General features: G+C 40.3%; 1 protein-coding gene across 12 annotated transcripts in view; it reads left to right on the top strand.

The window, feature by feature from the left end:
* CELF2 (CUGBP Elav-like family member 2) overlaps nt 1–26402 on the top strand; it is a 496995-nt gene that overhangs the window by 226986 nt on the left and 243607 nt on the right. The window contains exon 1 of one of the 12 annotated variants that reach the window (XM_068168615.1): nt 13167–14017. The exons of 8 other annotated variants lie outside the window; for them this stretch is intronic. In XM_068168615.1, coding sequence (XP_068024716.1) covers nt 13944–14017 — 74 coding nt within the window. In that variant the 5' untranslated portion in view covers nt 13167–13943. Of the gene's footprint in view, nt 1–13166; nt 14018–26402 lie in introns of those variants that run through there. 3 more of the 12 variants (XM_068168627.1, XM_068168620.1, XM_068168633.1) reach the window with 3 other exon arrangements.

Raw genomic sequence — 26402 nt, 5'->3', positions numbered from 1 at the left:
CCTATTAAAAGGAAAAGACAGACATTGCTGTGTGCAAGTAGCATTTTCCACTAGTTAGAATTGCACATTTCATGTATGACGACAAACGTATGGAGAGGGCAAGAAGGGGAAAAAAACGACAAGAAATATTTTAAATTTTTTAAATTTTAAAAATTGTTAATAAATAAGGTCGGGTATTTCTTTTATCACCTCCTTTGCAATATTTCTGCCTGCTTCATTATTATGCACTGGGCATGGAATAAGCATGGAAAAAGCTCAGGGAGACTCCATATTAGAGCTAGTGCCCTAAATACCACTTTAATTTTCACTTAGCCTATGTAAATAGTTACGAATGCTTTACCTAGTCTTTACTACTCAAAGATGTTTCAAAAATATCTAAATACTCCCCTATGTGAGATTACACATATATTCTGTAATGTTCCAAGGTTTGGTGGGGGACCAGCCTCGACTACTCTTTTCAGAGACACAAACACACACGGAGAGACACACACACACACACGCACATACACACAGAATTATGCTCAAATTGGCACCCCGCTTTGAAAAATGTAGTCTTTTGTTTATTTGCTAGCAGACATTGTAGCATTGAATACATCTTTTGGTCTGACAATGGGACAGCTGAACAATGGTGCTGTCAAACTAGCTTAATGTATGTCTGGTGATGGGGTGGTTTGGTTTGGTTTTTTTCCCTTTCCTTTTCTCAGCCTCTTTTTTATTTCCCTTAATCTCTTTGCATATACGAAAGAATATGAAGTGCATTGCTTATTTTGTGAGGGTTGTTTAATTTGATATCTGCTGCTAATACTGCAGGGAGGGGGAGGTTTGTATCTTACAATTATGTCTGTTGCATTAAGTTGGAGATTTATTACTAACCTCTCCTTTAACTGTGGTGAGAAAACTTACTGATTCTGAACGCTTACAATACTGCTGTCAATCTGGTGAATATATAGTTGCCACATGTGTCCTTGCCTGATTTTATGCCTGATCATATCAACTTTAACTGCTGTTTTGAAGATACTGTTTCTAATTTTGTTTAGGTAATGAAAATGCAATAAAAATGATAAATTAGATCTCAAAGTGGAAGCCAATGCTACTTTCCATTTTTACAACCCAGATATTAGCATACGTTAGAATTTTTTAAGGTCAGGCAGAATAATTTACCTGAATGATTCCTGTCCCAAAATCTAACAAATTATTCATATGACATTTCATTAATTGTCTTTCTGTTTAGACAGCCCTTGTTTAGCATTAGAATAGTTAACAATTTGGGGGTTGAATTTGGCAAAATGCTCATGTACTTCATGCATTATGAAAATAAATTGGTTTAAAGCCTTTGAAAAATTTCGAGTTACTACTTGGACAGCATCTTGTGTCTTAAAGAAAATGAATTGTCATCAGACTGGAGTTTCTGAGACTGTTTAAAGTCTTTAAATACTTTACATGCTAAGAAAATGCATTACTTTTAGTAATAATTGTAGTCATTTTCTAGGGGAAAAAAAAAAGAGGGAGATTTATCAGTGGGTTCTATTTTTGCTCAGATCAGTTAATTGTAAGGATTTCACACTTTTTTTTTTTTTAACTGGATTCTATTGTATGAGGTATATGGGCTGAGGGGTCTCTTGGACCCCCTAATTAAAAAAAATAATAAAAGATGCTAAACATTTATGGGTGGTCATCAGAGCTCTCTAAAGCATGTATTTTCAACAAACAGAAAAAATGTTTTATGGGGAGACCCTAAGTACTTGCTATGCTGTTTTGCATTTCTTGTTGCAAATCTTTCCCTTGTGTGTTGAGATGATATAAATCAATAGGAAAGAGTTTATGTGAACAAAAAGGTAATATCACATAAAACACACTAGAAGCCTAGAGGTTATGTATTATCAGGTAGTGCTTGCGTGTTGTGTGTTGTGCACAAACATGAAGAAAGCAGGAATAGTGTTTAGTATAATGGGACCAGGCTATAATTCACTTTCTTGGAAGAACTTCTTCCAAAACAAACGTTAACTCCTTCACAACTGCTCTGCTCTACTCTGCCAAAACTGCAGGAATATTTTTTTAATCTATTTATCCTCCTGCAGCCTGGACTTTCTAGCAGCTGCTACCCTTTGTGAGTGGTAATAAAGTGAATCCCTTGCTCTTGGTAACTTGGAAAGGTCCCTTTAGTGACTGCCCTGAGTAGGGTTAGTGATACTTTTGGAGCAGCCAACACCAGACACCTGGGCAGAATAACCCAACTGCCACTCTCAAGGACTATTCAACACTAAAACTCTTTCCTAAGAGCTCTTCTCACCGGTGAGTTCATACTAACCTTAAAATAGTTTCTATGTTTTCAGATAAAATGCTACATAAAACACATATACTACAGATTTTGTGTCTTGGATTGCCAGTTACTTTGTTCTTTTCCAAAGGTACCTTCTGACATTACATTCACATCAAAGACTAATTTTTGCAATATTGTGTGTGAATTCTACCACAAAAAAACCTCCCCTCTTTCTATGCATATTTACTGAACTATTGCTTTTTGAGCCATAACAATTATTATTAACATCAAAGAAAGTGAAGCACATCTGTAACATGAGCCATTTCTCAGAATGCTTTAAGAAAAGTATCGGGTTTTGAGAAACTCTATAGGCTTAGAGATCTTATGCCTGAATATCACAGCTGTCCTTAGCATTACCTGTTTTGAATCTCACCATTCACAAAACAATGTGGTGCCTTGCAGTTGTCAAATTTGGCAACATGTGTTTACACAACAGTGCTATGAGAGCTAATTTAGCTTCTGCGCGAGTTGTTATTTGTTCTTACAATGACCAGGTGTAATGTCAAATTAGAAAGACTGTCCTAGCTCCAACCTGCCCGACCAAGAACGGGCTAGGTCTTAACCTGAGAACTGCCTTTTCATGCTGCCATAGGAAATGGAAATTAATTATATTTCTTTATCAGTCTGGAGTTGCCCAATTATTTTTTATCCACAAACCACAGTCTCTAACATCAATATGTTAATATTCTTATGTTAAATTAGAATAAAGTTGAAGTGTTTCTGTTATCAAATTTAAGGACAGAAAGGGTTGAGAGCAGTCCTGATGAGAAGGACATGAGTGGGCAACGTGCTCACAGCCCAGAAAGCCAACCATGTCCTGGGATGCATCAAAAGAATTGTGGGTGGCCAGCAGGTTGAGGAAGTTGATGCTGCTCTGCTCCATTCTGGTGAGACCTTACCCCGAGTACTGTGTCTAGTTCTGGAGTCCTCAGCACAGGAAAGATATGGACCTGTTTGAGCTGGTCCAGAGGAGGCCACAAAACTGATCAGATGGCTGAGGCATCTGAGAGAGTTGCAGTTGATCATCATGGAGAAGAAAAGGCATCAGGGAAACTTTATAGTGGCCTTTCAGTGTTTAAAGGGGACATATAAGAAAGATGGGACAATCTTTTTAGCCGGGACTGTTGTGTCAGGACAAAGAGTGATGGTATTAAACCAAAAGAGGGGAGGCTTGAACAAGATATAAGGAGGAAATTTTTTACAGTGAGTGATGAAACACTGGCACGGGTTGTCCAGAAAGATGATAGAAGCCCCATCCCTGGGAATACTGAAGGTCAGATTGGATGGGGCTCTGAGTAACCAGATCCAGTTGAACATCTCCCTGCTCACTGCAGGGCAGTTGGGCTAGATGGCCTTTAAAGGTCTCTTCCAACATAAACCATTCACTGACTCTACATAGTATTGCCAACTATACCTTTGGGGCTGAAAACAAAGGAGAGCATTCAATTAATATTCATATCTAGAAGTTTTACTGCAAGTGTAGATTGTGCTTGAATACTTAAGAAGTCATTCAAGAGTGAATCAATACTAATTATTATAATCAGGAGGGTTAATTAGCTGAAGATGCTGCTGATGGAAAGTTCACTGCTCAGAGCCCTGAAAATACCTAAGTTGATGAAATCTAAAAGCAAGATGGCTAAGAGGACTTTGTATGGAGAGGAAAGCTTGGCTTTCCTTTGGCATTTCAAGAGCCAGTTGCTCCAAAGGGGAAACATAAGTTGTGCTTCATGTTTTGAGTCGTATTAATTTAGGGGGTACTAGAAGATTCAACTAGATCTGTGTTGAAGATATTTTGTGGCATTTTCTCATTAAATGCAAGTACCATTTGGATAACTTGTACTGTCTCTGCAGCATTCATTTGTAGATTACCATAAATTAATATGGATAATCTTCTGCATTTGAAATCTTGTTCCAGCACTGTTGTGGGAAACGGGGGGAGGGGGGGGGCGTGGTGTTGTTGGGTGGTTTTTATGTGTTTGGGGTTTTTTTTTACCATTTGTATGCAGGCATGGGATTTTTACATTGCATACATACATAAATTACAGATGCTCTGTATACAATGCACAGGTACACATCTGTGTGCAGATGTGCACACAGAAACATGTGCACATAAGTTTAAACACTTTTTCACTGGCGGTGTTTATTTCTATAGTCCTGTGCCCTCAAACCTCCCACTCAGTTTCCATCTGCAAAAAAACAAACAAAAAAAAGTATTCAACTACATCTAATTTGGAGGACAGTTATTGAACAAGTAGTTCATGAAATTCAAGTTAGAGTATAAGGAATAATGATTGACAAGAAATGGTTGAAGAAAACCTTTTCCTTTTCCTTTCATTTGAACAGTTGTGTTTAAGGTGAGCATTACTGAATTCAAACAAAATCTAGCTATACAAAAATCTTCATCCTGAGGGACTTGCAGAAAGTTTTTTCTTTAATGCTAAGCATTTTGCTATTTTTTTTTTCTCCTTCTTTTCCTCTACTTGTACTTAGTAGCATTATAACCAAGATAAATGTCTGGATGTTTATTCTAGGGGGAAAAAAATCATCAAAACCCCCCTCTCAGTCTCATGAACGTACACGCGCGTAAACCCTCCCAAAGTCAAGTGGTGCTTTCAGGAGAAATTCTGTTTCAAAACACATCCTTCTTTCTTCTCTAATGACATTAGAGATTATCACATGCAGGTGCTATTTATCTTTGCAACTGCTTTCGTATGACTGTTTTACTGCTTCCAACACATTTACTTGTATGTCAGCCATAGAAAAGGTAACTGAAAATGGCAGCTGTTGAGAAAGCATGTCGCCATGCCTGGAATGACATGCATTATCAGGGCAGGAGGAGTTGCTGGCTCTACAACCCATTTCTACTTGACCTGCCGAATGATTGGCTGCCTGGGATGGTGATGAATCACTGGAGTTTATGAAACAGGACTGCTGGCATCCTCACAGAGGAAGTAAAAACAGGATTTTTTTTTCTTTCCTCTAATACTCTTGCTGTAGCAAAAGGGTTTTTTTTTAACATTTGTTTTGCTTTTGGGTTGTTTCACTCTGCAGAGAAAGTAAATGTATCAATTAAAGTCACTTTAGTTCTGTTCTTGGCAAGTTAATGATGCTCTGAAGCTTAACTATCTTTATTGGACAAAAAGAGGCATGAATTTTGAAAAATTTTGATATGGACCCTAGTTTTCTTATCTTTTACTTCAGTTTAGCTACAGAGATAGCAAAACTGGTAATCAGCTCAAGAAAGATATATAAAAGATTTTAGCTGCTCCCATGCACAACTTTATTTTCTCTGACAGTCCAAGGATCAGTTACCATTCCATGGTCTAATATCAGACAGATCCATCTTTTACATTTCTGAACTAATGGCTATACAGACATTTCTGGAAAGCATTGGCTCCCAAATTTGCACTCAGTTTCTAGGTGGTTCATGAAATTATATTATGCATTAAGCCCACATTACCGGATTAGACTCTTATGAGTTGCTGCTTAGTAGGAAAGTATTGTAGGATTGTAAACCTGCCAGTGCACTGACAAGACTGACATAGTGTGGATCACAAGCTGCCCTGCAAAATGCAGCCAAGTAAAAATGATCCTTCTATTTCAATTAAAACACCCTAAATTGTGTTTGAGGGTGAGGAATGGAGAGAATTATTTGCTTGTCTCTCCATGTAGCATACTCAGTGGTTGATGTGCTAGCCTGTGTCCCTTATTCAAGTAGAATAACCTAATTTTAAGTTAACTCTCTCTGACTCAGAGGAATAAGGTTGCAAATAAAATTGCTCAGGAAGTTTTAAATATAGCACTTACATGAAGATAGTACCTCCTGCCATTACATTAGAGAGGGTTTTTCTCGAGTCTCATGCTTTGCTGCTTAAGCTTTTTCTCCACTACTTTTAAAAAGCAATTTGCATGCTCACATATGCTATCAGAGTTTTTCACCTTTCTCCAAATAATTCAGCAGTGGATACTACTGGATGCTGGAGAGGCTGCAGGACTCTTGTAATTTAAGGCACAGCCTTAGGTTTCAGAAATAGCGGAGGGCAAACTTTTACTCGCAATAGGGGTGGCACAGGGAACATTTGCTCATGCCCTTCAGTGTGCAAGGGGTAAATGCTGTCCTCACTCTGGGGTTCCCATGGCAGCAAATCAGCAGGTCATCTTCAAGAGCAGCCTTTGAGGATGCCAGACAACAGTCTGTCACCAGGAGGAAGACAGAGCAGAGGGCTGGAGGGGGGTAAAAGATGATAGAAAATCAGAGAAAGGATTTGGGAATTTACTATCCCTTTCAGGCAAATAGAGGAGTGAAGAGAAAAGCAAGGGCACCTGAACGTAGATCATCTGGAAATTGAACCTTGCAAGTGTAGATAGCTGTGGATGATATGATAGCTGTGCTATGGAGTGAATTTAAGATTCAAATTCTGCACCCGCTCTTCCTGGAAGCTGCAGGTCGGCATCTGAAGAATTGAGGCCTTCTAGAAAGGAAACAGAAAATTATCAGAAAACTCAAGTTCTTGAAGAATCAATTTTCAACTGTAACAATCTTTTGGTTTCATTTTCCTTCTCTCCTGCCTAAAAAGGATCTATTTTCAGCTAAATTGTGAGGAAGATGCTCACTCTAAAGCTTGAGAATTTGCCTGCATCATTTCTGCCCACATTTAATTTTAATGAGAGTTATATAACCCCCTTTAAAAATAACAAAACACTAACAGAACTGCATCGGCAACACCAGGTGTTCTGCAGTGCTGCTCCAATGAATCATATGGAGATTTGTCTGTGCACAGCTAATGAACATACATTTAACTCACTTAACCCCCACCCCCGAATATAGAAATCCAAAGTGACCAAAATTTTCCCTAAAGAACCTTTCTCACAAAAAAAAAAAAAAAAAAAAAAGAAAAGAAAAAAAGAAAAGAAAAAAAGAAAAAGAAAAAAAAAAAGAAAAAGCCAAACTGGATGCCTGCCCTAGGAACCACAGGTTTCAGTCTTTTCCCGTTAGAAATGTTACTAATGGCTTGTTTTCTTAAGTGCTTACTATGCTGAGCCCCAAATCTCTGAATTTGTTAAGAGCAGCCTATTTAATGGGCAGCTCTGGAAGTAATAGACTTCTGGGTTTATCAGTGTTCCTTTCGCAGAGAGAATTTGGGGTCAAAACTGAATCAGTGATTTTAAGCCTGCTAAACATCTTGGTTCAGATGCAGTCCCTGACTGTAGGAAGTCCCTTAGCCACTCATTCCTGGAAGATGAGAAGGCTCATAATGTACTTGTCATACTCATGCTTTTGCTTTCCATTCATTACAAGCCATTATCTGAGGCAGGGTCATGAACTAGGTGGACCTTTTGATGTGACCTATGTGGCAAATTTTACACTGTTCATTTATGGGAGGGAAAATACCCAGAAATCCAAGCGCAGTGAAGTTTTCTGCACATCTGAATGCCTTACAGGTTCTTCTGGAGTCTCTTGATGTCTGAGGTTTAATGGATTCTGTCTGTGGGAAATGATGACAAAGATTGGTGCTTTACATATTATCAAAGTGGTGGTTAGTTATTTTTGAGGACTGAGATGTATGCTAGGCATTTAATGAACACCTGGGAAAAAAAGACCTGTGAAATTTCCTACCTTTAAGATGTTATAATTTGAGGAAAAGTGAGATCCAGTCATTTGCTGTGAAAAGCATAATAAATCCCTCAGAATTCTTTACATTTGTTTTTTAAAACAAGTCTATTTTTGGCTTCATGTCTCTTTTGATGTCCCCTATCCAACTTCTCGCGTTGCTGATGCCACATTACAACTTCACACTTTCCTTTGCCTATTGTCTTTGGAGTTGGAGCTGCCCTTCAGAATCCAGCCTTTTGCTGTGTTCAGCCCATCCTAAACACCTGCTTCTGTGATCCTGCATCTCTCCCAATAATCAGCCTCACCAGCTGGGCACAAATCAAATCTTCAATATTCTCTAATTTATATAAAATGAGGGAAGTCTTTCAGTCTCCTAAAAACTGTTCCTCTTAGCAGTCATTCCTGTAGTTTTACATGCAAGGCAGAAATGGGGTTTTTTGTTACATTGGGCTTTTCCCCTGCCCTGTGAAGGCACATGTGAGCAACACACACAAGAACACCAGATGTGCGATTCCTCCTGTCCTAAGTAATACAAGATTATACTTTTCTTCTTGAACACAATAGTCAAAACCAACAAAAGCAAGATTGTTTGCAAAGGTGCTTTTTTTGACCATCTGCTGTCTAGTAGGAAACCAGCTCTGCCCAGTGTGTGCAGTGCCCCAGTTTCTCTCCTGCTTGGGTAGTGGTTGTTAATGTGTCAATCAGTGGGTAAGAAGATAAGGCAGTTCACTAAAAGAAAAAACACACCAAAACAAACAAGGGGGGAGAGGTGTGTGTGTAAAAAAAATAGACAAGGATAAAATGAAGAAAAAACTCAATGACTATTGTCAAGTTGAGGTAGGTCTGGGTTGACAAAAACTTTGGTCTTGTGTGTCTATGCACGAGGCACCACACAAAGGCAATACCTACAGATCAATAGCAATGTCTTCAATAAGGTTGTAAATACAGAACAGGATGGTATGACTTGGTCACACAAATATTTAGTTGTTACTACTTTACTTTAGTATTTGCTAAATACAGTGCTGAGCACCATGGATTGTCCAACTGGATCAAATGGCACTGGGCAGGTCCAGAACTAGAAACTGTGCAGGCTTAGACCTGGGGGTCATGATTGAATATCACAAGTATTTGTATGCTGTTAACAAAGTAAGGTGTCCTCCAAATTAAAGGCCTTTCCTAAAAGCTCTCTATCACATCTTGTGCCATAAAATCTTGCCTAATCATTTTCAGAAAGATTGAGTTATTGCCCACAAAATGGAACAAAGGCCTTATACCCACAGTGGGATGAAATCACCTCTTCAGTGGTATAAAATAGGAAAAAGGAAAAAAAAAGAAATGAGTGGGAAGTTTTACTATAGCAACCAAGTTTACATAATATCAATGTGCTTCAAGTGAAAGATCTAGAAATGCTTAATTTGAGCTACCTTTTCACAGGGCTAATTTTAAATGATGTTTATTTCTGAAAATTCCTGATTAGCTACAGTTAGTTTAGTTAGCTTAGTACAGTTTGGTTAGAAATCTACTGATTATTGTAGTTAGAAGTGGGGGACTAGTGTCACAAGAGGCTTACATTTTAATACTTAAAATTCATTGATCAGTTTAACCAATAATGTAATTTTATCTTTAAAGAGTTATGGTTATATGCAAATTGGTTTTGTTCTCAAAATAAACTGAAGGGGAGATTACTGTGTGTATGATTCCATAAATAAAAGATCCTTATTGAAAGGTTAACATTTCACAATGCAAACATTTATTCCAGTGCTAGAGATCTAACTGGCCAAGATGGACTTGTAACAATCAAAATCACAGATGGCAAAATGATGCAGAATCTGGTTCATTGCTTTTTGCCATGCAAAGAAACACTACTTTTTGCTTTAATTGTTACCAGTTTTCACACTGCTCATTAACTCTACCCAAATGCCTTGTGTAACTTGTACTTGTGTGCCTTGCTTTTCTGTTTTTTCTTTTTCCCCCTCCTTTTCTTGTTCCTCCAGAAGTCTGCTACTAAAAGTTAAGATGATGGGCATCCTCACTCCCTCATAGGCAGGTGGGCTTGCATCCCACTGCACAATGCTGTATTTTCTGCTATCAGCCATGTTACTACTATCAGGCTCATCACTGCCTTGGAAGGTTATTTCCTTGCAAAAGATAACAAACACCTCATTTGCACCCACTAACACTATCTGGACCAGACCCCCTTGCACTACTGGAAGATCCTGAGTGATCTGCTGAAGTCATTTGAGCCTGCTCCAAATTTACAGTACCATCGCTGAGCTCTGTTTCTGCTGCCTCTGTTACAAAATTGCTGTGATGCCAGAGATAAGCTGAATCCCAAGCATGTTCATTGGCTTAGGGGGGAATAAAGCAGAGGATTTGAACTCTCTTCATACTGCCTTGCAGGCTTGGGAGAGAGTGAAGTCATTCAGAAACTTTCCCTTGAAGTACTTCCAACAGTAGCATTTCCTTGGCCCGGTACTGGGGGTGGGGGGGGGAAGTTGATTAAAAGAATGGCAGTTAAGGTAAGGGTAAGGAGGTGGTCCAGAGAGGGAATGTGATGGGAGCTCCACAGTGGATTTGGCTGTAGGATCTGGGTGGGAAGGAGGTGTCTGCTCTCTATGCCACTCGTTCTATGAAAGCCATGGGCAGTGATGCCAGAGTGAGCTCATACACTCAAGAACAACCACTCAAGCCCAGCTTTTTCCTGCTGAACTTTCTGTACTTTTTTTTCCTTAAGAGGTGTTCAGTATTCAAAGGTTGAGTTGTTTATAGCTCTGTGTTTGAGAAGCTGTTGGAATGGTGACTAATCTGCAAATTTGAGGTGGAATTGTTTCATATGCCTCACTTAGACGCATGGAGAAACCGAGGCACAAAGAGGAAAGTATGTGGAAACAAGCAGGGTCTGGGCCTGTGAAATGAGGGGAAGATGGACAGGAGGCGACATTTGTAGCTAGAATAGGATTAAAGCCAAATAACTGCTGATTCCAAATTCAAGGTTCCTTCCTCAAAACTGCCATATGCTCAACCAGCTGAAAAAGCTTAATATCGGTGGGCAGCAATAGCACAGCAATAATGCAGCTCCTCTAAGCCAGTGTTTAGATCTATTGTCTGATTTATGCTGTGAAAATTCATGCAGCATCATTTGCCATTCCCCCTCCCCATTTCCCTCTGTAACGGACCAAAGATTCCATTTTTCCCTTCATTTTTAATAAAAGTTGCTATTTAGTACACATGTGCCAGTCAAGAAACTGGCATTAATATTACAAAGGACTGAGCTTGTAACAGTGCGTGAAACATTCAGGGGCTGGGTTTTGCTTTTCACTACTCACCTTCTTCATTCAAGAATTAATTCATATGTAGACACTATATAATTTATGTTTGAGAACCCAATTATTTGAATGCAAAGCTCTCCTTGAGTCATATCTCAGTATCTTTCATAGAGAGTTTTTCTTTTTGCATTTGACCCTGTTCTTGCCTCCAACTTTTAAATGGCAAAAGCAAATGTGCTTTGAAAAGTGTGTTACATTGTAGTTGTTAAAGCAATAACCTATGCACTTGTAATGCTTTCTCTATGACCTACTTACATACTACTTCACCCTCCTTATAGTATGATTAAAAGCTGCTTTGAATCCACTATTCCCTCAAGGGATTTGAGGCTAGAATTTAACAAACTGCTGAGAAGGCTTAAGTCAGTAAGAGGGCTTCCCTACAGCTTCTTCCAGCTAATTCACATGTAATTAAAAGGAAAATAAATATTTCAAAAGAACATATGTTTTAATGAAGCATTTTTAAGCGCTTACACCTTGTGAAATCAGGCAAATTTATATAGATCTCACTATTCCATATGCAGATTTAAAGCAAAATATTTGTGATTCTCTTCTCCTCCTCACTCCTTTGCATCCTGTGCAAAGCATGGATTTACTTTCCAGTCAGCAGCAGTGGGACTGTGGTCCTTAAAAGTGACAGGCTGCTGAGACTGAAGTCCCTTAGATTGAAGCATGTACCAAAAAAAAATAGAGTTACAGATCCAGCTGCACAGGCTGAAGTGGGGGTGGAGACTTCTTACTTAGAAGAATATCTTCATCCTCACTGAGCTGCCTGTATTTCTTCTGAGCTAAAACCTGCCCCTTCTGCACTGGCAAGATTTTGAAATTGAAAATTAATCCAACTCTGCTCTGGGCTGGATTAAGCACCATGGATGCCTCAGATCAAAACCCAGGTGGCTGCATCCAGCTGGCAAAAATTGTGCTGGTTTCTCCTTTTATTGCCATTTTTCAAGTATTTTTTATCTGCTGTACAGTCTTACGCAGTAATGGATGGGTGGTGTGCAGGAATTGCCATTAATTGAGTAAAGGGGATGCTCTGTGCATCTCTACGTAGATGTTTAGGTGCCATGGTGATGAGGACAGTATGCGAACATATAGAACAGAGCAGATTTAATACCACTGTAGATATCTGTTTAGGATTGCAGCTGTCCTACGGGGATTATGTTGAGGGCCAAGTCAACCTTTTCTTTCTTTAGACTTGCAAAGTAGGCAAAAATTTTAGCAGCCTGAAGGGTTTTTCTTCCTTTTAACTCTTTAAAATGGAAAGTCTCTTAGTTGCAATAAACCGGGCTTGGAAAATTCACCAGGTCTGTATTTTTATTATCAAATAGATATCGGTCAAAATGTAAGTAAAACTTGGCCAGACTGATAGCATACTTATTTATTGGTCAATTTAATTTTATTTCAGAAATCTCTTTGAAAAGTTTAAGTGTAGTAGTTTTTAATTTGCATCTGCCACTTTTTTTCCAAGTGTGGATTATGCAGAACAAATCAAATTACAAAACCTGGAGAGGGAGATTCAGAAGAAGCACACACAATGCAGAGGAACGTTTTGTCTGTCTAGACTGCTCAGATCATCCAGTAATCTTCGTAAATATGTTAATATTCTTTTGCCTGGAGCTGCTTTCTATTGAAGCAAGGAGGTTTTGGAGATGCAAAGGAAAATTTTTACATATTTTCAGGGGGTGGTAGAGGGAGGGGGCGAGATACGGGGGTGGCTTCAGCTATTTGTATGTGTGGAATTCGGTGGTGCCGCTTCTGTGTGGTCGCTGTGGCCAGCTCTAGGAGAAGCGGGGTTGGCAGGTTACAGACATGAGGAAGGATTTACCGTCGTTATTTATTTAAATCCCTATTTTTGATCATTGAGGAGAGAGTTACTACCAGTCTCTCGCGAGTCAGTAATATCACTCGGAGCGTTTAATGAGTGCCAAGGTCTGAATGGCAAGCACTGGAGTACAGAGCGCCCGTACTGAGCAACCTGCCTAAATGCTCCCAATGCTCCCAGTTTGGCAGTGACGGCTGCGTTTTCCTAGCGTACCGGGAAGAACTGGGTCTGTGCAAACCACTCGCGTATGCCCGTAGAAATTGAAGCAGAGGGCTTTCCGACTCTGTCCCGACCGCTAACTCCGCGGGAGCAATGCTCCCGTCCTCACACGTTGCTGGGTGCCCACATGAAACTCTTGAGTGTGGGGCTGCAGGGGGGCGGGCGCTGGGGCTCGGCTGCCTCTTACCTCCCTCCCACGCCGCCGCCCACAAAGTTTGGCAGGGCGCTAGCCGCGGGCGAGGGTGCTCCCCGACGCCCCACTTTCCAATCCTATCGCGGGGAGTCCCGGTCGGGGCGTGCTCCCGCGGTGCTGGTGCTAGGCCTGTCCCCGGGGCGGCGGGCCCCGCCGGGGGCGCAGGGGTTAACGGGGAGCCGCAGCGGGGAGATGGCTCCGCCTCCCCGCTCAGCACCTGGCGCTCCACCGACAGTTGCCTCAGCAGTCGATTTCGGAGGGGATTGGCGGAAAAAAAAAAAAAAAAAAACGAGAGGGGGAGAGAAATGTGACAACTGCCGGGGCTGGCGGCTGCCGCGGGGAGGCCTCCGCACCTGTGCCTGCCTCTCCGCCGCTCGGCGCAGTTGTGGGATCCGCCGAGCACCGCCGCATCCTCCCTCCAGACCGCCGCGGCGTCCCCGGAGCCCAGCATGACTTCTTCGTTCAAGCTGGATTTCCTTCCGGAGATGATGGTCGACGGCCGCTTGCTCGTCTCTGACAGAATGTAAGTGGCGGCGGGGCTCTACACCGGCTATACACCACCCCCCCGCTCCCTGCCCCGACTCCGGGTACCCCCCTGCCGCCCGGCACCGAATCCCTCGCCGCGGGGCATCGGTTGGGTCCCTCCCGCACCGTCCGCCCCTCTGCTGGAAAAGGGGGTCCACCCTCCTTTCCCCCTCTTCCCCCCTCCCTCCCATCTCTTTCCCAAGTCACTTGGTGGGCTCTATGTCGTCGCCCCCCTCCCCTCTCTCGAGAAGGCGGGAGCTGCGTGTTTAGTATTCCTGCAGGTCGGCAAAGGCGGGCGAGGGGCGGCAGGGTAAGTAGGGAGGCTTTATATGCTGCTGATGCAACGTGGAGCAACGCCGAGCTCAGGGCTTTAAGTGCTCCTCCGTGCCCAGCGGCAATTCCGCCGCAAACGCTTGTCCCCTGCACGCAGCCCGGACCCACCCGAGCTGCCCCAGCCCTTCCCCGGCAGAATAAAGATCCCCTGTCAAAAAGCTTCGTCAGTTTCTAAATTGCACTGAAATGCTAAGCAGCCACAGGGAGTAAGACCAGTCAGAAAGCAAGGTTGGTTGGTTGTTTTGATTATTTTTTTTCCTGTTCCCGGTAGCTGCCTGGTACTGACTGTGTTAATTAAGGCGAGGATGAGCGTTTTACATGCAATTAAACTGGGGATAAGGTTTATCGGAAGGTGCTGGATGCTGGAATTTTAGAGAAATAAGTATTCTCCCTAGCCTGTTTCTGCTTCATTAATCTCAATCTGAAAGTTTCTATTATCACTCTCTTGGGCATTGACAGGGATTTTCAGGTAACCTAATCCTTATATGAAAAAATAAAAGGTGGAAATGAAGAGACAGTCACATGCTGTAAGATAGGAAGGCTGAGGACTATGCTGGGTTTTTACAGTATCCTAAATGTGTGGGGTTTTGTTTTTTTATTTAGCTGCTTTTTCTTCTTTCATCAAGGTGACAGATGTGGTTTGAGTTGCATTAGAATGAAGTGAGAGGCTTTGGCATTGACTCTGTACTGGAGCTATTCTGGTTTAGGCAGCGCTTAAGTTACAAGTGTAAATAAACCCGTGCGTGCTCCAGAGACTGTCACCTGCGATTTGCACAAATCAGGTTGCATACTGTTCCCCCATCTAAGACTATTCAGACTTTTATTACCTTCTTTACTGGCAACCAAACTTTCTCCTGAGGCGAAGTGCTTTCCTTTGCACCAGCGAGGTTTTGTGTGAATAGTCAGTAGTGGCCAGCTGTTCAGACAGCTCGATTTAATAAGTGTGTGGGAGAGGAAAAAAAAAGAGGCAGGGGAGAAGCTACATGGTGTGGGTGATTTACACTATTTTTATGGTCCTTGAAGGACGGCAAAGTGTCTGTGTAAATGCTGAAGGTTGTCTCTGTTTTGTGATCTTAAAATGAGTTCTCTGCTGTTTGCTTTTCCTATTGTAAGATCTCTGGTTTTATTGGTAGCAGTTGGTTTTGAAAAACATGCTATTTCTCACCTTTTGCATAGAAATTGTATAGGTTTTAGTGTTAAGGTACAAAATTGCAGCTGAAGATACCTACCGCTTGTTTTGCAGCACTCTATAGGGACTTGCCACAGCTGAGCTTTCTCTTGTTTTTGTCATCTCAGCTTTGATTAGACTTTCTACCTGCTGTCCTTCCAGGCAGTCAGAAAAGATACTGCTAACAAACATCTCCAAGCTCAGGGGCACTATTAACTGCAGCTGATGATACCCTGTTGTCACTTAGGCTTATATAACTTTATCTCCAACTTGCTCCTCGAGGGGGAAGTATCATGTTGAACTCTTCCGCCTGTATTGCTATCTTTATACTTCTCTTCTGTGGGAAGCATCCTTAATATATTTTAACACAGCTTGAGACACAGTCAGTGTTTGTCAGATGCAGATCTTAATGTGTGTCCAAAGAAATGAAAATTGCTCTAGAGTTATGTCAACTTCCAAGTGGATCTCTAAATATGGTAGTTTAATAATGGAATTGCAAATACACATGTTCTTGTAGGACTTGGTGCTGGTTTCTCATAAATTTGGGGGGGGGACGACTTTGTAATCTCCTGAAGGGGGGAAAAACACCCCACACTTTACCTTCTGCACTGTCAGTGGTTTTGTTGTGATGTGCTTCCTTGTGTTAACCAAGCTTTGCTTTGCTGCTGATCTAATTAATTGTGAAGATGTATGATTTCGAGGGATCATGTGTCATGCATACAAATTAATTTTGAGGCTAAATTGCTATTAACTAAGGGAGCTTCTATTCCTAAAAAAATAAAATCTTGAAACTAAATGCTGTCTGTGGAAGCTTTGCTACAGTGCTTTTCTACAACTCTGTAGTTCATTACTGAAGAACATCTTTATTTTGTCCTTCTAGTCAAGTGGTGACATGCATCTGTTTGCAAGTCCCCAGCTCTCCGGACTAATCGGTGCTGATGAGAATGCAGTTTGATTATGCATAAGGGGTCACAGGCTTGTATACACTTTACCCTTTAGCTGGCCCACCCCAGACATGCAGCAAGACACCAGCAGTGCTCAGCAGGGTGGCACAGCGCAGAGCATGCTCCAAGTTACAATGCTGCACAAAACTTTTAACCTCACCACCTGGTCTAGCCATTGAGCATAGCTTAGTTCAGTCTTAGGAATATCCTATTTTGGAGTGAGGCAATTGCCAAGATATATGTAAAACACTTTCACAGCAGAAATTTGCAGAACTAGAATTTATTTTTTTTAATGCCTGTGGTGTGTCATATGTTCTAGGAGATCGGCACCATACAGTATCACTTACACTTCCCATTCTTTGCACGTTTAAAAGTTATTTGTAAAGGATATTATTTTCAGAATCATCCATTCTTATAACAAGCAACAGAGAAGGAGAATTTTTCAAGGAGTAACTTCCAATGCATATCTATTGTAGAAGTTAACTGCCAGATGATAATAGTAGAAGTTAAAATGCTCTTACCTCTGTGAGACTTAATTGCTCTTAAGTGTTGCTTCCTTCCCAATTTTACTTCTTTTACTATCTAGCTAAATATAAGTAAAATAGAACATTAGAGTATTTATAACATTAAATTGCATGGTATCAGTGTACTCAGTGACTGAATTTTACTAATAAAAAATAATGAATGAAACAGCATAGAAAAATAGATGTTATATTATACAAAGCCTAAAGATGCGTGAACTTTTGTTCTTGAGGGCAGACGGCAAATTGAATACTCTAGTCTTCGTAAATGCTTGCAAGAAGACTGCTTAGTGCTTTAGTTAAAGGCTTAGAAGTTGTTTGAGAGATGCTGTGCATGGCCTGTGTGCGTTAACTGAGGAAGAAATAAGCTTGAAGGAAAAACATAGAAGTGGAAATGTGTGTGTATATTTTGACAGGGTATGAGAGGGTTAATGATTACTAAGTGCCGTTATAAAACATGAGTTCAATGTAATTTGCTTAGTAATTTCACTGACTTAAATGAACATGCCAAGTGGATGGCTGTAAAGTGATTGCTTTGAGAATTAAACACTGATCATTGTAGCACACACACACCCCACCACCACTGGTGATTTCATAGAATCATAGAATTGTTAGGGTTGGAAGGGTCCTCAAGGACCGAATACCACCAAAGATTTTTCCATTCCATTTTAGACATTTCACTGCCTGGGATTGCCTTTAATGTAAGTGGGTAATAATGTTTGTTACTTCTGAGACAAACTCAAATTTAGCTTTAGTTTTTTGATAGCTGGGTATAATGCCAATAAAAGATGTGATGCTTAAAGCAGTGTGTGCAACTGCGTGGGTTGTGTGGCAATGATGTGTAAAAGTGTTTAGCCTTTAAAGTCCTGCCTCTTTTAATCCAAGATGATCCAAAATCAGATGCATCTGTAGTACGCTGGTTAGAAAGGCAGTGAAGATCAATTTTGAGTGCTTTCCATTTGTTTATATTCATTGTTTAATAAATAAGAGATGTCATTCACACACAGGGCATTCTTGTACATTAGAAAACCAAAAACTTTCCTTTCTGCACTAAACCTGCAAAACAGGACTTCTTTCCCAGCATAAACTGGAGGTAATAAAATTAACTTCTTCTTCTTTCCTAAATTTCACCACAGGGAAAACTCAAGTTACTGTCAAAAATAATTTTTCAACTATATGTTTGGGGGTTTTACATAGAATATCAAGCCATGAATTGCTAACTGAAAATGGATAGCGGGGTATCAGCAAGTTTTTCAGTCCATAGACTCATCCTCACCTTAACATTTTATTCTAAAATTGACGGAGTAATAGCTTTATTTTAAGTGTTATGACTTGTTACTGAAGTTGCTAACATGATAGACTTCTTGGGCTACTGCAGAGGGGAAACAAAGCAAAAGGAGAAGAAAATTCTTGATTGTTGACATAGAGCTTCAGAGAAGAAAATGTGTCTTAGGATGTGGAGTAATTGTGATTTCATGGTTCCTTCTTCCCTGTCTCTTGTAGGAGCTGCTTAGACCCCCATTCAGTATTTAACTTTCAGCACATTAATATTTAAATATATCTTCCACTTCCTATGATATGATTTCACAAGTTTTTAAGCCTCCTCCACATGTACTCATCATCCAAATTAATCATCAGTTATGATTGCTTTAAAAAACTTTGATAACTCTAAATATTTCATTGGCATTTTAGGATGTTTGATAGCTTATGAGTATTTGGACAATTCAAATATCATAATTAATTCATAGATTAATAATAAAAGTATTTGACCCATAGGGGAAAGGTGTACAAAATCTTTTAGTTTTTAAAAGCTCCTGGAATGGAAGGAGTATACTTTGGTAAGGCCATCTTCTAGAGAAATAAACATTGTTTTATAGTTTAAACATATAAAAACCTTTTCTTGTAAGGTGATGTTTTGTTTTGCTTTTCCTTAATTTCTAAAAACTGTTTCCCACAGCAGATTTTCTTCTATATTCATATAATTGCAAAGTATATTGCATCTCATGATATGTTTTCCTTTGATTAAAACAAACTGGTGGCAGGACAAGGTTAACCCAAGGCTTAAGTCACAAAATACAGACTACACATGGAGAGCAATGCTAAGCTTTCTTAAGCTAAGCGGGAAAACAGGAAAAACCTTCATAGGTGTAAGAAAAATGAAGGAACTAGAATGCCTATTCAGAAAATAAAAACTAATTAGAGCAGTAAATGTGATGTTCTCAAGTAATTGTGAAATAATTATTCCCCTTTAGAATCATCATACTTTAATAGCTTTCCCCTGGGTTCCTGCATTCTGCATGCCTATGGAAAGGAAAAGTGCTTGTGTTCCCTCCTGGATTTAATTTTTCATTTGCTGTAAGCTGCTGGCTTTCTTGTAAAAGTTTTCAACCTTAAGCTCAGTTGTGTTTGTCCATATGGTGTTAAATAGAAAAGGTGACTGGCAGATGCTGAAGCTATAATTTCTCTCCTATCGTCCAGCTAAAGCACCCGGAGGTTCCCTTGTGCAGTTTATTCTATTCCCTGTATCACAGATTAATAATCAAGCTCACTCTCATTGAGACTCTGGTACGTAAATAGGGTACGCTTCAGCAGTGTAGCTCGCTGCTCACAGCTTGATCCTTGAAAAATCATCTGACAATAGTTAAAAAATTATAACATTATTAAAGAGGAGATCATCTGGCCTTCAAAATGACATCTGAAAGCAGCTTCTGTTTTGTGTTAAATCTTAATTACTGTATTTAAATGAATGCCTAAATGAGTCAATTCACAAAGGAGTTGCCTACTGTACCAATAGCACATTTTTGGTGATTTCATTTTTTTTTCCTTTGTATTTACACAAATATAAAAAACGCCTAACCAACCAACCCAGTTTATTTGGGAGAGAACAGCTATGTTCTCTTGGCTCTTACAACTCATCTGAAGTGTCTTGAGCCTGCTCTCTGCCCTGGGACAGCTTCTTCCTTGCCTATTAAATTGACAGCAGCAGAATCAGAGCCATTTAGGTTGGAAAGGACCTTTAAGATTATTGAGCCAACTGCAGACCTCACACTGCCAAGTCCACCACTAAACCATGTCCCTGAGTGAACCATCTACTCATCTTTTAAGTACTTCCAGGGATGGAGACTCCACCATTTCCTTGGGCACTTTGTTCCAGTCCTTGACAACCCTTTAGGGGAAGAAGGTTTTGTGGTTTTGGTTTGGTGATGTGGTTTTTTGTTGTTTTGGTTTTGTTTTGTTGTTGTTGTCCCATCTAAACTTGCCCTGGCACAATTTGAGGCTGTTTCCTCTCTAACTCATGTTACCTGGGAGACTGACTCCTACCTCGCTACAACCTCATTTCAGATAGTTGTAGAGTGCAGTAAGGTCTCTCCTTGGCCTCCTTTTCTCCAGGCTAAACCTCAGTTCCCTCAGATGCTCCTCATAAGACTTGTGCTCTAGATTCTTCACCGGCTTCACTGTCCTTTGTTGGACACAATCCAGCACCTCAGTGGCCTTGTATTGAGTGGCTCAAAACTGAACACAGCATTTGAATGCATGGCCTCTCCAATGTCAAGTACAGGGGCACAATCACTGCTATGGTGTTGCTGGCCACACTGTTCTGATAATAGGCCAGGGTGCCAGGAAGTCAATTTGAAAAGCAGTGCTCCAGAAGAACCACTGGTGCAAAAGCAACAAGAAGGAATCCATGCTGGCCTCCTGAATGTTGGGTGTTTTTTTTTTGTTTTTGCTTTTTACTTACTCCTTACTATCGGGGCAGTGTATTTCACATGAGAAGGAAAGTGCTTATGTCTTAGAATGGGGGAAAGACTTAGACTGTGCCTGTAAACGCTCCAGCCCTGCTGCCTTTGGTTAGGCTTGAAAGAATGAGATTGTGTCCAGCTGTGCCCAGGTTAGTCAAAAAGAAGATAAATGTGTCCAGCTGTGCCCAGCTCACCCTGCTCCCACCAGGGATGCACTCATCCTGTGTAAAGGAGTACACAGGGAATTCATGTCCTTTTTTACCCTGTCAGTCTGTATGAGCTGAGCCACTTCATGTTTGCTATAAAAACAACAACAACCTGAGTATTTTGGTTTATGACTTTTCAGAACTCTGTTAATTTCTTAAGCTCTTCTGTGGATTATGCTCTGGGGTTTTAAAGTTCACTACCATAGCTGTTTCAGAGATACAGCAAAAGATCTGTTATGAAAATTACTTCAGTGATCTACCAATCATTATTATTTTCCCTTTTTTGTGTAGGTTAGCATCATTAAGAAAATAAAGTCCTGACAGAAGGTCTTAACAGTGACTATTTCCCAGCAATGCTAATTTACAACTTCTAAAGTTTCTTTCCCCTTAAATATACTGGCCTCTAGACATCAGTGGAGTTGCTGTATGGGTAAGAGATAAATGTCCAGGTGCACACACCCCTTAGTTGGTGTGTGTAGCTGGGTATCTCCATGATGGGAGAACAGGCAGTTCTTTTCGAGCTAAGCATGACCCTTTCTGCCCCAGACTATACTGTGATTTTTCTTATACACTGTTTCTACATCCTACAGCTTTTAAAACAGTTCCAGTCTGACTGTGAGTCACACATACAGGAGCTATCTTTTCTTTCATAACCCTGAAAAATAATTATGATCTTTCATCATCTTAATCCAAAAACATGTTGCCGTCATCTTGTTTAATATGCACATGCTCTTCGTATTTCTTGACCCACCACTTTTTGTGTCATTGACTCCAGACCTCAGTAGCACTTGCTCTGGTGGCAGCAAGGGTGCCTGGCCTGGTGTGAGATAATTGCACTTTATTTGCATGAAACAGACCCAGGTAATTGAAAGTTATTAACTTCTGGCAGAGGAAAACTGTATTTGAAAATCTGCAAAATCAAGTGTTCTCTTCCTTTCTCCTTTTTTTTTTTTTTTTTTTTCAATTTTTTTCTTCCTGACTCACTCAATTTTTTGGAGCTGTTAGCCTTCCCCTGCAGTTTGCTGCCAGTGAGAGAGACATCTAGCTATGCTCTTTATCAATAAAGGCACTTCTTTAAATTTTTTTTTTTTTTTTTAATATTTTACAGATGGATTGTCAAACAAGCATTGAGAATCTGAATAGTTGTCAAATACTTTCCATGCCCAGTGGCTATCACTTAAAGAAACCCCTATTCTGTACCTGGTTTTCAAACAGCGTTGTAGGAATCGCAAGCGAGATGGCTGCAGTTTTGCTTGATTTCAACTTGATCCTCTTGGGAAATCTTCCAGAGCTAAAAAATAATCTATCATTTTCTCTGCAATGTTTGTGTATAAACATCTAGAACAGGCTGTCCAGAGAGCTGGTGGAGTCTCCGTCTCTACAGTAATTAAAAGCCTGTCTGGATGCTCTTGAGTACACCCTTCTTTAGGTGAACCTGCTTTAGCAAGGGGTTGGACTAGCTGATCTCCAGAGGTCCCTTCTAGCCCCTATCATTCTGTGAAACCTGATCATGTCATTAGTCAGTAAATGAATTTCTGAATTACTTTATTTACTTCAGGTTCTTCTTTCAAGCATTTATTGTTTAGAAACTTTGTTTTAATATTTCAACTTGCCTATTCAAACTACTTTTACCCCCTGCTGTCAAAAAAACAACCAAACAACAACAAAAAGGGGGGAAATTACAATGGCTGTTACGTTACTTAAGTATGCATTTGGTCTTTAAAACTGATTCTTGAAAATGTCCTGATTGGGGGCTGCTTCAGAGATTTTGTTGCAAACCCATAAATGCCTAATCAGTGGATAGCCTCTGGTCACGGTGATCGCTTCAGGGAAAAATTGCAAAAGTCATTCTCCTTGTCCTAAACTGACCCATGTAATGAAACTTCTTTCTTGAAGCACTGAAATTTTAGGATTGTAGGGTAAGCATTGGCTTTCTCCATCAGGTTTGGAGTTGCTAGCCTATTCTAGAGATCAGTATTGAGTGGGAGGGGATGAGGGAGAAGAAGAAGAAATAAAATTAGCACTTAATTTTGCAGGACATGAAAAAATAGATGACAAGGGAAGCAATTCTTAGAAACAGGCAATCTCTGGACACATAAAGCACCATTATCTGATATTTTATTACCAACTATAGATTGCAATCCATGTTCAAGCCAAACTTCCAATGGTTTTAAAGGAGCTTGGCTTGAATGAGGAATGCATAATGCTGGGGCTTTGCATCCCCTGCCAGGCTGTCCAGCACTGAACCATGAATTGCAATTGTATAAATGAGGGCTTTTTCAGTTTTTTCCCATCACTCACTTCTGAGTGAACTTCAACATAGAAACATAAGTCAACTAACATTTCAGATACTATTCTACCTTGCTAGCAGACTGCTTTGCCATTTTGATGAAGAAGTGGAAGATAAGTCAGTCTTAATTGGGCAGGTTATTCTTTTGAGGGATGTCATGCATCTCAGGTTGGGGCAGGGAGTTTCCTTTGTTCTTGACAAACCTTTTGCCCTTTGCCAGAGAGAAGGATTCATCTCAGTGCCTGAGGGCTCACAGCTTTCACCTACATACATCTCGATTGTTTGGCTGCAGAAGACAGAGTACAACTTTTCCTTTTAAATTGGTTTACTGTCTGTGGAGAAAAGAGTAAATGCACCAGCTTCATAACAGTGCTCAGATATAGTCAAAGAAAGTCTCACACTATATTACAGATTTTTAAAACAATTGTGTTTGCCCAATTTCATTATTCCTTAAGTGTAGTCTGGTATCTCACTTGCTAGACCACATGTATTTATCTTCACGACAAGGCTGTATAGAAAAGGCAAACTTCAGAGCTTTAATACATTTTTTTCTACCATGCTTCTGTGTGTGCTGTTCCTGGGGTGTTTCACTGGAATGGAATGAGTCTTTGTATGTTTTATTATGTATTGTAGAGCATGATGACTTAGGAGTGGAATCTGTGTCATTTTGACCTTTTTTTTTTTTCCCCTGCTCTGGCTGTTACAGCACTGCCCTATATGTGGACATAGGGTTCCTAGCTGTCATCGTCAAGAAAGCAGAAACTCTTCAGTGTTCTCTGCAAAACCTTCCCTTGGCACAAGCGTGCAGTGATGCAGGAGTAAGGAGTGAGAATCTGTTTTCCGGCCAGAACTACTGCTTACAAGGCTTACTTTGGCCCAAGCAGTCTGCAACAGCATTGGCTGATCCCTGTCTTTTCAAAGGATTATTTCAGGCTCCTTTAGGTTGTTTCTTCTTGCCCCTGAGTGTACAGTTTATTAGATTTTGGAAAGGTCCTGCAGCAGCAGCATTGTTGTTTGTGTCTTTCTTGAGGAACAGTAGACTGCTCATAGCGCAAGATACACACTAGGGTTCAGAAAGGAACAATTTTCAGCTTGCTAAGGTGCTCATATTGCTACCTGGAAGCTCTGCAGGAGCTAGAGACTTTCTGGCCGTTTCTGTGCCTCTTTGCTTCCTCTGTCCTCACCTCCACATCAGGGGATACTTAGAGTTCTTTACTTTGCTGGCCTTCAGAGGATTTGAAGGTCTCTGAGCTTCCCTCGGCACTCCATTTCTACTCAAGTGGGAAAGGAAATGCAGAGGACTGCTGCTGATTTCAGCCAGTCAGGTCTCTGATTATCCTGTTTAGTTTGAAGCCACAGATATGGAATTTATAGCTGAAAGATGCCCAGCTCCTGGGTAAGATGAATATTGCAGAAGGTAGATATGCAGAAGAAAATGGCAGGGGAGGAAGGTATGTATTCAGGCAGACTTTCATAAAAGATGCAAATTCAGGATTACTTAGCAGAGAAAATAATAATGTAAAATTAATGTTATATTTAAAAAGTGGAGCATCATTTGTGTTAACAGGAATGAAGATTTTATGTTTAAGCCACGCAAAGCCTCAAATCCCAGAAAATGCAAAACTTCTGCTGATAATTTCTGAATGTGAACCTGGAAGGCTTCGCGGAAACTTAGAAGGAAATAAATCAACTTCCCTCTCCTTCTCCAAAACTCTTTGGGCAAAAAAATCTGTAAATATTTAACAGCAAATAATCACATTGCCAAGAACCAGCAAACAAAGCCCTTTTATAGCATATTATAGGATTGGATAAACCATGAAAACCCTCATAGAGCTCTCTGAAACTTTTTGTTTTTTAAATGTTTATTTTAATCAGTGAAGAACCTTAGCATCTGGTGCTTTAAAAATCCACCAACATAGTTAAATTACTTTTTTCAGTCTCTAACTACTTCGTGTCATATTTTTCCCTGTCCTTGACATACGCCATTTGCCCTGCTTGTATCTGTTTAAAATGCTGGGAGCCTTCAGCGTGCTGTGCTCCACCTTGCATGCCTACAAGAAGCCTTTCTCCCTTTCCTACCTTGCAAGATAAGAACTACCCTGCTCTGCTATCCCTTATCTCCATCCGTTCAATATTCAGACAGACACCTCTGTGATTCCTACCCAGCTTCTCTGGTGGAAGAAGTTCCTATCAATACCTGCAAAACTTGTACTTTATTTTTCCCCCTCTTTGATAAGAGAGGTAAGAGAAACCTATTGAACGTGGAAAACCACCTCAAATTCAGATCTGAACTGCTTAATGATTTTATATTCTTACTATCCAGCTAGTGGCTTACATCTTGAAAATTGCTGCAAGTATGACCATTCTTTTCAGTTTGTGCTCACTGACACAGCATATTGGAATTGTATTAGGTTCTCTCAGCTCTGGTTTTTTAACAGTCTCATACAACAGTTATGAACCAAATGCACTGTCATGGTTGTAGGTTTTTTTTCACACAAGCTGCCCTACTTACCCCATGCAAATCACGGTGGATCTATGTACTATGTCTTTCTGAAGGACATCTGTTAATTCCATGTGTTAAACTGGGAGTTTGAGCCAGGAATATTGAGTATTGAAAGAAGACCTGGTTAAGCTCTGTAGGACTTAAATTTAATAAAATTTTAGGAAATTCTCCCAAATGATAGCTTTGACAGGTTTTGTGTGTGAGCAGTTACCTCAACGTTGAGGTGTCTAGGTGAAACTTCTATGGGGACACTAGTCCCCTATATAGTAAGTATATGTGTCTGCATGTTAGATGAGGCATTAAGATGTACACAGTCTTCAGTAGATTATGACCCTTTCCTTAAGTGTTTGACTTTATATACAGTGAACCTGGTGGTAAAACTCAACCAGCATGTATGGTTTAGAAACAGCTCTGAGATCTGATTCCAGAAAGTAGCTGTTTTGTGAATAACTTAGGACTGAATCCAAGGCTTGTTGGGTTGATCATCAGACTCCCTTTGATTTCCAGGCGTTCTGTATCTGTGATCCAACTGCACTGTGGACAAATAAAGACAAAAATTAATGTTGATTAGACATATTCAGTGTGACAAGAGCTTAAATTTGATTTACCTCTTTGCTTTTGAAGTACAACTGTGTGCTTTATCCCATGGTTTCTGGAATAAAAGTATTTTGGTAGCTG

The sequence above is a fragment of the Melanerpes formicivorus genome, unplaced genomic scaffold, assembly GCF_026170545.1.
Source record: "Melanerpes formicivorus ecotype bairdi unplaced genomic scaffold, bMelFor1.0.p_v2 SCAF_3, whole genome shotgun sequence".
NCBI classification, from domain to species: domain Eukaryota; kingdom Metazoa; phylum Chordata; class Aves; order Piciformes; family Picidae; genus Melanerpes; species Melanerpes formicivorus.
The sequence above is the reverse complement of the archived record's forward strand: the minus strand, read 5'-3'. Positions and strand labels throughout refer to the sequence as shown.